This window comes from Caretta caretta, chromosome 2 (genome assembly GCF_965140235.1).
Source record: "Caretta caretta isolate rCarCar2 chromosome 2, rCarCar1.hap1, whole genome shotgun sequence".
Taxonomy (NCBI): Eukaryota; Metazoa; Chordata; order Testudines; family Cheloniidae; genus Caretta; species Caretta caretta.
Window position 1 is genome coordinate 65061711 of NC_134207.1, and position 14879 is coordinate 65076589.

Here is a 14879-nt window from a genome sequence, read left to right on the forward strand (position 1 = left end):
CCATAACTATTTTACATTTGGGGACAATGTATACCTTCAGATCAGCGGCACTGCTATGGGTACCTGCATGGCCCCACAGTATGCCAACATTTTTATGGCTGATTTAGAACAACGCTTCCTCAGCTCTCGTCCCCTAAAGCCCCTACTCTACTTGCGCTATATTGATGACATCTTCATCATCTGGACCCATAGAAAAGAAGCCCTTGAGGAATTCCACCATGATTTCAACAATTTCCATCCCACCATCAACCTCAGCCTGGTCCAGTCCACACAAGAGATCCACTTCCTGGACACTACAGTGCTAATAAACAATGGTCACATAAACACCACCCTATACCGGAAACCTACTGACCACTATTCCTACCTACATGCCTCCAGCTTTCACCCTGACCACACCACACAATCCATCGTCTACAGCCAAGCTCTGCAATACAACTGCATTTGCTCCAACCCCTCAGACAGAGACAAACACCTACAAGATCTCTGTCAAGCTTTCTTACAACTACAATACCCACCTGCGGAAGTGAAGAAACAGATTGATAGAGCCAGAAGAGTTCCCAGAAGTCACCTACTACAGGACAGGCCTAACAAAGAAAATAACAGAACACCACTAGCCGTCACCTTCAGCCCCCAACTAAAACCTCTCCAACGCATTATTAAGGATCTACAACCTATCCTGAAGGATGACCCAACACTCTCACAAATCTTGGGAGACAGGCCAGTCCTTGCCTACAGACAGCCCCGCAACCTGAAGCAAATACTCACCAACAACCACATACCACACAACAGAACCACTAACCCAGGAACTTATCCTTGCAACAAAGCCCGTTGCCAACTGTGCCCACATATCTATTCAGGGGACACCATCACAGGGCCTAATAACATCAGCCACACTATCAGAGGCTCGTTCACCTGCACATCCACCAATGTGATATATGCCATCATGTGCCAGCAATGCCCCTCTGCCATTTACATTGGTCAAACTGGACAGTCTCTACGTAAAAGAATAAATGGACACAAATTAGATGTCAAGAATTATAACATTCATAAACCAGTCGGAGAACACTTCAATCTCTCTGGTCATGCAATCACAGACATGAAGGTCACTATCTTAAAACAAAAAAACTTCAAATCCAGACTCCAGCAAGAAACTGATGAATTGGAATTCATTTGCAAATTGGATACTATTAATTTAGGCTTAAACAGAGACTGGGAGTGGCTAAGTCATTATGCAAGGTAGCCTATTTCCCCTTGTTTTTTCCTACCCCCCCCCCCAGACATTCTGGTTAAACTTGGATTTAAACTTGGAGAGTGGTCAGTTTGGATGAGCTATTGCCAGCAGGAGAATGAGTTTGTGTGTGTATGTGTGTCCCCGGAAAAGGGGGGGGTGTGAGAGAGCCTGGATTTGTGCTGGAAATGGCCCACCTTGATTACCATGCACATTGTGGGGAGAGTGGTCGCTTTGGATGGGCTGTAGCCAGCGGGAGAGTGAGTTTGTGTGTGTATGGGGGTGGGGGGCTGAGAGGACCTGGATTTGTTCTGGAGGTGGCCCAGCTTGGTGGTCACTTTGGATAGGCTGTTGCCAGCGGGACAGTGGGGTGTGGGAAGGTGTTGTTTCGTGGTCTCTGTGTGTGCATGGTGTCTTCTGCAGTTTCCACGGTGTGCATCCGATGGGGTGGGCTGTGGCTCGCGAGGGCTCGTGCTCGGATGGATTGGTTGGTCTCTGGGGTGCCACGGGGGCTCCTTTTCTTTTTGCGGATGCAGACTAGCGCAGCTGCTACTCTGAAACCTGTAAAGTTGTCGTCAGATCTGGAGCAGGAGGCACAAATACTGTGAGGAGGGAAGCGCGCCACACACAGGTTTCGGAGTGACAGCCGTGTTGGTCTGTGTTCGCCGGGGGAGGGGGAGTGCTTGTGGCGCCTTGGAGACTGGCCAGTTTATTTTGGCATGGGCTTTCATGGGCTGCAGCTCACTTCGTCGGATGCGTGCCGTGGAGGCTGCGGAGGACATTGTGTGCACGCAGAGACCAGGGGGCGGTGCCTCCTCCCACCCCACTGTCCTGCTGGTGGTGGCTTGTCTGGAGTGATCATCGGGTTGGGCCATTTCCAGCAAGGATGCAGGTTTTCTCGCCCTCCGCCCCCCCACACACGGACTTGCTCTCCTGCTGGTGGTGGCCCATCCGGGGTGACCACTCTCTTCGCAACGTGTGTGGTGGTCTGGGTGGGCCATTTCCTGCATAGGTCCGGGTTCTCTCGCTCCCTCGCCCCCCTCCAGGGACCGCACGCACGGACTCACTCTCCTGCTGTTGGTGGCTTGTCCGGGGTGGCCACTCTCCCTGCGAAGTGCATGGTGATCAGGGTGGGCCATTTCCAGCACGGGTCCGGGTTCTCTCGCCCCCCCACCTCCATGCACACGCAGGCTCGCTCTCCTGATGGTGGTGGCTTATCTGGAGTGGTCATCGGGTTGGGCCATTTCCAGCGCAGGTCCAGGTTTTCTCACCCTCCGCCCCCCCACGGGCAGGCTCACTCTCCTGCTGGTGGTGGCCCGTCCAGGGTGACCACTCTCTTCACGATGTGTATGGTAATCAAAGTGGGCCATTTCCTGGGGTGGGGGGGGTGAGAAAACCTGGATTTGTACTGGAAATGGCCCACCTTGATTATCATGCACATTGTAGGGAGAGTGGTCACTTTGGATAAGCTATTACCAGCAGGAGAGTGAGTTTGTGTGTGTGGTTTTTGGAGGGGGGCGGAGGGTGAGAAAACCTGGATTTGTGCTGGAAATGGCCCAACTTGATGATCACTTTAGATAAGCTATTACCAGCAGGACAGTGGGGTGGGAGGAGGTATTGTTTTATGGTCTCTGTGTGTATATAATGTCTTCTGCAGTTTCCACGGTATGCATCCGATGAAGTGAGCTGTAGCTCACGAAAGCTCATGCTCGAATAAATTGGTTAGTCTCTAAGGTGCTACAAGTACTCCTTTTCTTTTTGCAAAGTTTGACATTGTTTTATTTTTGAATGCAGGTTCTTTTGTGCATAATTCTACACTTTTAAATTCAACTTTTATGATAAAGAGATTGCACTACAGTCCTTGTATTAGGTGAATTGAAAAATACTATTTTATTTTTACAGTGCAAATATTTATTCTAAAAATTAATATAAAGTGAGCACTGTACACTCTGTATTCTGTGTTGAATTTGAAATCAATATATTTGAAAATGTGCAAAACATCCAAAAATATTTAAATACATGGTATGCTATTATTGGTTAACAGCACAATAAATATTTTTAACCATTTGACAGCCCTATTTAAAATCCCTTCCCTAAAAAAAATCTGGGGAGTTTTGGAATTTTGACTTTTTAAAAAAATAAAGAGAGAAATTCTAAGCTCAAGCTCCCATAGGATTGTGGGATTCAACCTATTTATGCCCCCTCACCCCACAAGTATTATACTAGAGAGAAGTTTCAGAGTAACAGCCGTGTTAGTCTGTATTCGCAAAAAGAAAAGGAGTACTTGTGGCACCTTAGAGACTAACCAATTTATCTGAGCATGAGCTTTCGTGAGCTACAGATGAAGTGAGCTGTAGCTCACGAAAGCTCATGCTCAAATAAATTGGTTAGTCTCTAAGGTGCCACAAGTACTCCTTCACTAGAGAGAAGATGTGGTCTAGTGGAATGAGTGAAGATCTGGGAGTCAGGAGACCGAGGCTCAGTCACACTGGCACTGATGCAACATGATTTGAAAGGAATCCCTTATGCACACATTTTGAAAAATAAATGTTGAGTGCCTCAGTTTTTAAGTTGCTTAACTTTAGACTCAAATGGCCTGACATTCAGAGATGGCAGCACCAGTATCTCCCACTGATTTCAGCTGGACTTGTGGGTTCACACTGTAGAAAACTAAAAACTGAAGCTGCCAAACTAGAGGGCACTTTTGAAAATTTAGGTCCCAGTCCTGTGATGATCAAAACTGACCCCTAAACATATACAAAGTCAGACTGATTTAATAGGCATAAGAGTCCATCCAGATGGATCAGTTTTCAGGATTGACTTGCTCTTAACTTTTCTGTTCTTCAGGAAGATCCCAGTGCAGGAAAATAGTGAAGCACATACTTAATTTTAAGCATGTGAGACAATTGATTTCAACGAAACTATTCACATGCTTAGTTAAGAACATGCTTAAATGATTTGATTTATCAGGGCCAAAACTTGAAGTTAAAGTGCTTTCCTGACTTCGTGGAGCATTTTGAGATCTGCAGAAGAAGAATAGCTACAAAAGTGTAAAGTATTTTTACTATTACTGCCATACATAGAATTGTCCACTAGAGGTTCCCATAACCCTGGAAGATATGTACAGTACCATCGGAGATTTCTTAGGTATTGCTTGTAAGGTGAGAATGGGCTAATTAAATGTATTCATATGTAATGAAGATCTATGATCTATGATCTGTGATCGTTAATGAAAGATGGGGACACAATTCTTTGATCAGCATTTATTTCTTGTTACAATTGTTATAATTCACTTTTGTTCAATCAAATTAGGTCACATGAGAGGTTCTCTGGTTACTCTTCAGAAACTAGTTCATCTGTTTCCCAATGATATCTCATTGAAGAATGATCTTGGAGTGGGTTACCTCTTAATAGGAGATAACAGTAATGCCAAGAAAGTTTATGAGGAGGTGAGCTTCCATTTCATATCAATTGAGAAAAAAAAATACATTGTTAATATATTTATTCAAAATTTTGCTTACTAACTCCCTTAATGCTTTGTGAAACAAATCATGTATATGTATGGCTCTTACGGGTTAACATAAATAACACTTTTCTCATGAATAGTTGATTTTAAATTGGTTAATCAAATATTCCTCTTAGAATCATAGAATCATAGAATATAAGGGTTGGAAGGGACCCCAGAAGGTCATCTAGTCCAACCCCCTGCTCAAAGCAGGACCAATTCCCAGTTAAATCATCCCAGCCAGGGCTTTGTCAAGCCTGACCTTAAAAACCTCTAAGGAAGGAGATTCTACCACCTCCCTAGGTAACGCATTCCAGTGTTTCACCACCCTCATAGTGAAAAAGTTTTTCCTAATATCCAATCTAAACCTCCCCCACTGTAACTTGAGACCATTACTCCTCGTTCTGTCATCTGATACCATTGAGAACAGTCTAGAGCCATCCTCTTTGGAACCCCCTTTCAGGTAGTTGAAAACAGCTATCAAATCCCCCCTCATTCTTCTCTTCTGCAGGCTAAACAATCCCAGCTCCCTCAGCCTCTCCTCATAACTCATATGTTCCAGACCCCTAATCATTTTTGTTGCCCTTCGCTGGACTCTCTCCAATTTATCCACATCCTTCTTGAAGTGTGGGGCCCAAAACTGGACACAGTACTCCAGATGAGGCCTCACCAATGTCGAATAGAGGGGAACGATCACGTCCCTCGATCTGCTCGCTATGCCCCTACTTATACATCCCAAAATGCCATTGGCCTTCTTGGCAACAAGGGCACACTGCTGACTCATATCCAGCTTCTCGTCCACTGTCACCCCTAGGTCCTTTTCCGCAGAACTGCTGCCTAGCCATTCGGTCCCTAGTCTGTAGCTGTGCATTGGGTTCTTCCGTCCTAAGTGCAGGACCCTGCACTTATCCTTATTGAACCTCATCAGATTTCTTTTGGCCCAATCCTCCAATTTGTCTAGGTCCTTCTGTATCCTATCCCTCCCCTCCAGCGTATCTACCACTCCTCCCAGTTTAGTATCATCCGCAAATTTGCTGAGAGTGCAATCCACACCATCCTCCAGATCATTTATGAAGATATTGAACAAAACCGGCCCCAGGACCGACCCTTGGGGCACACCACTTGATACCGGCTGCCAACTAGACATGGAGCCATTGATCACTACCCGTTGAGCCCGACAATCTAGCCAGCTTTCTACCCACCTTGTAGTGCATTCATCCAGCCCATACTTCCTTAACTTGCTGACAAGAATACTGTGGGAGACCGTGTCAAAAGCTTTGCTAAAGTCAAGAAACAATACATCCACTGCTTTCCCTTCATCCACAGAACCAGTAATCTCATCATAGAAGGCGATTAGATTAGTCAGGCATGACCTTCCCTTGGTGAATCCATGCTGGCTGTTCCTGATCACTTTCCTCTCATGCAAGTGCTTCAGGATTGATTCTTTGAGGACCTGCTCCATGATTTTTCCAGGGACTGAAGTGAGGCTGACTGGCCTGTAGTTCCCAGGATCCTCCTTCTTCCCTTTTTTAAAGATTGGCACTACATTAGCCTTTTTCCAGTCATCCGGGACTTCCCCGGTTCGCCACGAGTTTTCAAAGATAATGGCCAATGGCTCTGCAATCACAGCCGCCAGTTCCTTCAGCACTCTCGGATGCAACTCGTCCGGCCCCATGGACTTGTGCACGTCCAGCTTTTCTAAAAAGTCCCTAACCACCTCTATCTCCACAGAGGGCTGGCCATCTCTTCCCCATTTTGTGATGCCCAGCGTAGCAGTCTGGGAGCTGACCTTGTTAGTGAAAACAGAGGCAAAAAAACCATTGAGTACATTAGCTTTTTCCACATCCTCTGTCACTAGTTTGCCTCCCTCATTCAGTAAGGGGCCCACACATTCCTTGGCTTTCTTCTTGTTGCCAACATACCTGAAGAAACCCTTCTTGTTACTCTTGACATCTCTGGCTAGCTGCAGCTCCAGGTGCGATTTGGCCCTCCTGATAACATTCCTACATGCCCTAGCAATATTTTTATACTCTTCCCTGGTCATATGTCCAACCTTCCACTTCTTGTAAGCTTCTTTTTTATGTTTAAGATCCGCTAAGATTTCACCATTAAGCCAAGCTAGTCGCCTGCCATATTTACTATTCTTTCGACTCATCGGGATGGTTTGTCCCTGTAACCTCAACAGGGATTCCTTGAAATACAGCCAGCTCTCCTGGACTCCTTTCCCCTTCAAGTTAGTCCCCCAGGGGATCCTGGCCATCCGTTCCCTGAGGGAGTCGAAGTCTGCTTTCCTGAAGTCCAGGGTCCGTATCGTGCTGCTTACCTTTCTTCCCTGTGTCAGGATCCTGAACTCAACCAACTCATGGTCACTGCCCCCCAGATTCCCATCCACTTTTGCTTCCCCCACTAATTCTACCCGGTTTGTGAGCAGCAGGTCAAGAAAAGCGCCCCCCCTAGTTGGCTCCTCGAGCACTTGCACCAGGAAATTGTCCCCTACGCTTTCCAAAAACTTCCTGGATTGTCTATGCACCGCTGTATTGCTCTCCCAGCAGATATCAGGAAAATTAAAGTCACCCATGAGAATCAGGGCATGCGATCCAGTAGCTTCCGTGAGCTGCCGGAAGAAAGCCTCATCTACCTCATCCCCCTGGTCTGGTGGTCTATAGCAGACTCCCACCACTACATCACTCTTGTTGCACACACTTCTAAACTTAATCCAGAGACACTCAGGTTTTTCTGCAGTTTCGTACCGGAGCTCTGAGCTCTTCTTTATAGACTAGTAAAGTTCAGGTGAAACTTTTTCACATGATTAACATAAATTGGCTCCTTATATCTTAGGGTAACCAGCTGTGTGTGTATTTATATACTAATGTACATAGGAATCTAACACTCATGATGAGAGGTGACTTTTAATTATCTATAGGACAGAACATAGCACAGACCCCTTACTTTGCTCTGCCAATGTGCCTCAGCCCTGTTCTGGAGAGATGGATGTGTAGGCCCTACCAAATTCACGGCCGTGAAAAACACTTCACGGACAGTGAAATCAGACTTCCCCCGTGAAATCTAGCTATTGGAGGGAAGGAGGATGGGCAGGGCTGGGGGTGCCGTAGCTGGGGCATCTACTGTTCATCGGGCTCCAGCTGCTAATCAGCTGGGTTCTGGAGGGATGGGACTTCCTCTTTTCTTGCACAGCTACTCTCGGGAGGAAATCAGACCCACCTTTATCTCTGGGTACCTCCTCCGGCTGCAGGAAGCCCCTAGAGGTGGGTCTGATCCCTCCCCCGGCCGTGTAGGGGAAAAGGAAGTCCTGTCTCTCCTCAGCCTGGCTGCGTCTAGGAACCCCTGGCTGAGGCACTCCCAGTAGCACGGGGGAGATCAGACTGACCTCTGTGAACCTCCCCCGGCTGCAGGAAGCTCCACAGGTATTGTCTTCAGAGCCCAGCTATGAAGGCAGTGCAGAAGTGAGGGTGGCAATCCTGCAACCCCCCTACAACAGCTTTGCCCCCCCCCCCATCCCACCTCCTTTTGGGTTGGGACCCCTGCAGTTACAACATCATGAAATTTCAAATGTTAACATCTGAAAATGTGAAATTGACCACATTTGGCCAAGAAATCGATCAAAATGGACCATGAATTTGGTAGGGCATTAGGGATGTGATAGAGTGGTTCAATCTCTGACCTTTCAAACCTTGTCGTCTTTGCTCAGACTGCCAACACAAGTGCCAATTTAATCATGTATTTTATGTGGTGTTTTGTTCACTAGGATTGATGCTGCTTACCTGTTTCACACTTTAGTTGAATATCCTGGTAGAAGCTCCACCCATCTGGGACGGTTTCCCTAGCCACATGGCAGAGAAAGCAGGAAACCCCTCCCACCATGTGTGGAGTTTCATCTGGTCTGGCAGGTCAGAAGCTTCCAGAGCTCAGGCTGCGTGAGGCTGTTCCCTGCTGAGTGAGGGGAGGCCCTGTCCTTCCCCTGAAGATGCTGGTGCTCTTGTTGGACCACCCGAGCTACAGGATTAACTAGGTTGGCCAGTGCAGGAGAAGGCTGTTCTCCAAAGTGAGGAATAGGCTAAGCTGTTGGTGCATTGTGCTGGGTCCACAGGGTAGTCAGTTGCTACTGTAGCAAATAAAATTGTTGCTCTACCTTGCACAGCTCTGTCTCCCCCACTCTCCTGGGAGGTAAAGGGAGCTCCTTCCCCATGTGGTGCCCCCAGAGGATCGATGAGCTGCTGGAGCTGGATGTCATGTTTAGGGAAGGGTGTGGTCGGAGCAAGGAGACCAGTTCCAGTCCCCACCTTCCAGGTGTTCTCAGCACAGTGTTTGCTGTGGCTGCTGCTTTGGCATCTTATATAAACCCTGCCTTAGAAGGTTAATGTTCCGTTATTATTTTGGCATGCTGCCAACGTTTTCCTACAGAACGTAAGTGAGATGAAAAAAATGGCAATTTTTAATAGTTGGTATCTCAGCCAAATCTGCACAGAATATCATGGAACAGTGAAAAGACATGACGGACCTTGGACTAGAGACTTCCTTCTGAATTTCAATGGCATGTTGCAAACAGTGTAGGTGTTAGAGCTTGTTAAAAAAGGTCACAAGATTTCACTTGGAGTCACAAAGAGGCACTCATCACTACAGAGGATCAAGTCCTAAAATCCTAAATCAGTAATGGAATATACTGATGTAATTCTAAATAGCTACATTTTAAAAGAATATTGCTGAAAATCATTTCTTACTTCAAGCAGTGACCTGATTTTAGGGCTGTAGGTGTTTTCTTGCAACAATGAATGACATCCCCTAAGAAAATGAATGCTGCTCTTTGCAAATATTAGGTGGTAGTCATGTCATTAGCTGTTGCAAAGAAAATAAAGTAATCTGAATTTGAGTCTTGGCAGATTTCCATTTTCCCTCTTCTCTGCTTATTTGCCACTGAAGTTGAATCATCTTTGTAACAGCGGAGTTGGATTCAGAAAATGAGATAAGCAGCACTGTTTTAAAATCAGTTTTTCAAAGTTTTCCATAAGAAGTGGCATGTACAGTCAGGTTTTGATTTCAGAGGTGATCGGCTTATGTGCAACATGTCCTTTCTTTTCACTTCAAAGATGATGAACCTAAACATCATACCTTGAATTAAAAGACTTTTATGTCTATAACTAGACTTTAATCTGATGGGAAATATGCCCTATTTTATCAGGCTGTCCCCGTACCACTGCTGGAAGGGAATGTTAAGAAATAGGATTTCAATTTTCCCCCCCTTCCTTTGAATGTTATATTTAGGAATTCAGGAAGAGTGCATTAAAAGCAATCTTTGGAGGAGTCACAGATTTGTTTGTTTTCAAAGGTCTACAGATCATGATTTAACACTCTTCAAGGAATTCCTCACTTACAGAGCAAGTGATCTGAAGGCAAATTCTGTCTGCCCCTTTGTGCCACTGATTGGTTATTATTCTGAATAGCCCCTGAGGAGCAATTTAGCATAACTTCTTTCTAAGCATAATTAATATTGTATGCAACAATAGCAACAGGTTAATATAATTTACAATAAATGCTTCAAGTGTACTTTCTGCTGATTTTTATTGGATCACTCTCCTGGAGTGGTCCTGAATGTAGATTTTTTTCTACTTTTTGTCTACTTTGTCTACTGCCAAACTAGAGGGCACAGATAAAAAATAATTATATGAGGTGTAAAAGAGCACAGAATCTAATCCAAAGGAAAGAAGAGAAGGTACTTGCCCAAAGATGTTTTTAAGAGGCAGGATTGTGTGTTGTGAGACAATTACTGGAAAAGACACAGGAGTATATGGGTGAAACATGTATGTGCATTGCTAAGGACTGACATAACTAGTAGTTTCAGGAATGTTTTTGTACTGTAGTTCTATAACTGCATTTTTAAAATATGGAAGGCTTTGCTATTGCCTTAGCCCTGGTCTACACTTAAAATTTAGATCAACCTAGCCACATTGCTCAGGGTATGAAAAATTTACTTCTCTGAGCACAGGCACTGACTTTCATTTTTCCGGGTGGGTGCTCCACCCCAAGGCCCTGCCCCCTCTCTGCCCCCTCCCCTGAGCACACCCTGCCCACTGCAGAACAGCTGACTGGCAGGTGGGTGCTAAGCACCCACTATTTTTTTTTCTGTGGGTGCTCCAGCCCCAGAGCTCCCACGGAGTCATCATCTATGTCCCTGAGTGCCATAGTTAAGCCAGCCCAACTCCCAGTGTTGACATGGCTAGGTCGATTGAAGAATTTTTCCATCCACATAGCTACTGCCATGTGAGGAGGTGGATTACCTACATCAGTGGAAAACCCCCTTCCCTCGATGCAGGGAACGCCTAGGCTACGGTGCTAGAACAGCAACTGTGCTGCTGTAGCCCCTGGTGTGTATACAGGCCCCCAGATTTGGTCACTCTGCTAGATCCTCAGCTGGTGTAAATTGGCATAGCTCCATTGATATCCACGGAGCTCTGCTGATTAAGCTGAGGATCTGTCCCGGTGTCCATGCCCATTCCTCTCACTCTTTAAAATAATGGAAGTTGTAGAAGTTGTAACAAAAGACAGACTTAAGAACGTAATTGATATCATATATTACCACACATGACACTAAAGTAAACACATAATTAGTCTCAAAAAAATAGAGAAGGGTGAAAGTGGTGAGTGTAGTTTGAGGGTATTGGAGCTTAGACCCACCTTCTTCATACTTCACCCTTTGCTTAAAACACTCCCATTCTACAGGGATGAGAAGATGCATACAATACTGTGACCACCTGCCCTTAGCCAGAGGAAGCCTTGTCTGTGGGTCAGCTCCCAAACACCACCAGCCTCTGGCAACATTTACAGTACTCTCTAGACTTCCACAGGCCCTGCTGTCTCGTTACAGGTTAATGATAGGCACTTTCCAACTCCTGAGTCTTCCAAGCAGTCTCCAGCATCTCTCTGGAATGTCCAGCCCTGATCCACTGGGCACTCACAGAATTCCCAGAGGGCCTGTTCTCAAAGGAACGGTACCCACGGTTTGCCAGTTACACCATAGAACTCAGCTCTGCCTAACATATAGCACTTAAATTTGTTTATAGAGAAAGCAAGTATAAGTTTATTGAACAAAGACCAGAGAGTCAAATGATAGCAAGCAGAAGTACTGGAAACAAAGGGCTACATTTGAAATCAAATCATAACATGCATACTAAAGCCTACACTTAACTAATAAAATATTGCCATGTCAAGAGCAAAAGCTCTTCCAGCATACTGCAGTAAGGCTTGGCTGTGATCTTCCGTTCATGAAACAACCACGCTGTACTCTTGCCTCCTCAGTGGAAAGATTTATACTTTCTTTGTCTCTACAGTTATAGTTGAAAAATCCATTGTCCGCACTTGTGACAGGATAACCCCTACCGCTTGTGTTTTCCTGTCTAGGGCCTCCCCTGGAGACTTTACGATCACTTGATTAACATTTTGCTGAGACGGTAATGTGTGTCCATTGGGAACCATACGATACTCAGTTTGCATATAGACGGACAGATAAAGGTTCTTGCCTGAAAGAAACTTTTCTTAACTTTTTTGCCCTAAGCCACAGACCTGAAGAACATAAGTTTCAGTATATAAACATAACTCCTTACATATTCTCTGTATACACATTTTACAATGATTGAGGACCAGTATGACAGACTTTTATACATACCTTATATGACATGCTTCGATGAACTACTATGTAGATACCAGACCCAAAGATCCCTGTAACCTCTGTGCACCCCAGTGCCCTCTGTCAGCGGACACCAAGAGGTCCCTCGGTCACAAATATCCTCTCTAAGCCTATTCTCCAAGCCACTTCAATCTATCCCAAGTAACATCTCACTTCTCTATTGTCTGTGGGCTTGTCTTCACTGCAGACTTGAGCATTGCCCCCAACTCAAGTTCATCCACACACAAAAACCCTTTAACTTGAATGTGGTGGTTCTTTCAACTCAAGTGGGCTAGCCTGTCAGGCGTTATAGGCTATAGCTTGAGTTTGCACAGCTTGTCAGTCACATGGTAACACAGCCATGCTGCAGTGAGGACACAGGCTAGCTCCACTTGAGTGATGTAATTCCCTCTGTGTGCCAAGGAAAGGACAAATAAGTTATCCCACAACTCACTAGGAAAAAATTCATAGAGCAGCTCTGTTTGCTGCAGTGCAGAGAACCATGGGATATGCCCCTAGAAGTCTTCACACCACACACGAGTGAGTGCAGTGTGGTCATCGTAGCTGAAAAGTTATTTTACAATGTGGCCACTCGCACTTGAACAAGGCTAACTCAAGAGAATTAACTTGAGTGTAGATTACTCAAGTTAATTCTGCAGTGACGACATGCTCTATGAGACATGAGGGGGAGGAAAAGAAAATAAAGAAATGTAGCTGAACTGCTAAGATACGTGCAGATAATGTTAATTTGTGCAGCTTGTGATTTCTAACTATAAAGATGTGCTTGACGCTGTTTTACTGTACACATAAATTATTGTAGTGAGATACCAAAATGTCATGAAGGAGCCTGGAAAAACCTGACCAAGTCAAGTGATTCTTAGAGAGTTGTTAGCAGATGATAGTGTTTGTTTAAACCACAAAATCCTAACACGATTGTTGGTCTGTCACATTCTGAGCAATCTAAATTAATTTTGAAAAGAAATGCATAAATGAATATGTAATCATTATTTATTTGCTTTAAAACAGGTCCTGAGTCTGGCTCCAAATGATGGCTTCGCTAAAGTACATTATGGCTTCATCCTCAAGGCAGAAAACAAGATAGTAGAGAGCATTCCATATTTGAAGGTGGAATTCCCGTATTAGTCATTTATTTTCTTTCTTTCTTTCTTTCTTTCTTTCTTTCTTTCTTTCTTTCTTTCTTTCTTTCTTTCTTTCTTTCTTTCTTTCTTTCTTTCTTTCTTTCTTTCTTTCTTTCTTTCTTTCATGAAAAATACATTTTACTGGTAGAAAAATGGTAGAAAAGGGGGAGGGGGAATTGTGATAACACGGGTTTAGCTATAAGCACAATAGTTATAAATAACTATTTATACTACCCCAGAATATATTCATAACTGCACAGATCTGTAAAGTGAGACACCTTTATATATCCAAGATTCAAGCATAAAGTATTAATGTTTCCTTGGTCACTAATGAATGATCTTATGTGATGGACAGGTTTGAGTTTCTGATTGTTTTGAGATTGGCAGTATGGGGCCAACCTTAAGCTGCTTGAGTAATCCAAATTATTCATCTGCATACTTTTGAATGTTTGGGAGGAAAGTTTGTAAAGTGAAACCCTGTCTTGGAATTTCCAGGCTTCCTAAAAAAAAACAAAAAACCTTTTGTGGGGGAGGGCTGTGAAGGAAGATGCAGTTGAAAAAACCACAGTGTTTCTAAGATTTTTTTTGACTGAAGTAAGTGTTATTCATTCAACCTCAATGGGTAGCGATCAATGGCTCAATGTCTAGTTGGCAGCCAGTATCAAGCGGTTTTGTTCAACATCTTCATTTAATGATCTGGATGATGGGATGGATTACACCCTCAGCAAGTTCACAGATGACACTAAGCTGCGGGGAGAGGTAGATACACTGGAGGGTAGGGATAGGGTCCAGAGTGACCTAGACAAATTGGAGGATTGGGCCAAAAGAAATCTGATGAGGTTCAACCAGGACAAGTGCAGAGTCCTGCACTTAGGACAGAAGAATCCCATGCACCGCTACAGGCTGGGGACTGACTGGCGAAGTGGCAGTTCTGCAGAAAAGACCCTGGGGATTACAATGAACGAGAAGCTGGATATGAGTCAGCAGTGTGCCCTTGTTGCCAAGAAGGCTAATGGCATATTGGACTGCATTAGTAGGAACATTGCCAACAGATCGAGGGAAGTGATTATTCCCCTCTATTTGGCACTGGTGAGGCCATATCTGGAGTATTGCATCCAGTTTTGGGCCCCCCATTACAGAAAGGATGTGGACAAATTGGAGAGAGTCCAGCGGAGGGCAACAAAAATGATCAGGGGGCTGGAGCACATGGCTTACGAGAAGAGTCTGAGGGAACTGAGCTTATTTAGTTTGCAGAAGAGAACAGTGATGGGGGATTTGATAGCAGCTTTCAACTACCTGAAGGGGGTTTCCAAAGAGGATGGAGCTAAG

At 44.8% G+C, this 14879-nt stretch overlaps 1 protein-coding gene across 16 annotated transcripts in view; it reads left to right on the forward strand.

Moving 5' to 3' along the window:
* Positions 1–14879, forward strand: part of ASPH (aspartate beta-hydroxylase) — a 201194-nt gene that overhangs the window by 153995 nt on the left and 32320 nt on the right. For all 16 annotated transcript variants that reach the window (XM_075125190.1, XM_075125174.1, XM_075125184.1 and 13 more), the window contains 2 exons: positions 4541–4677; positions 13438–13536. In XM_075125190.1, coding sequence (XP_074981291.1) covers positions 4541–4677; positions 13438–13536 — 236 coding nt within the window. The remainder of the gene's footprint in view (positions 1–4540; positions 4678–13437; positions 13537–14879) is intronic.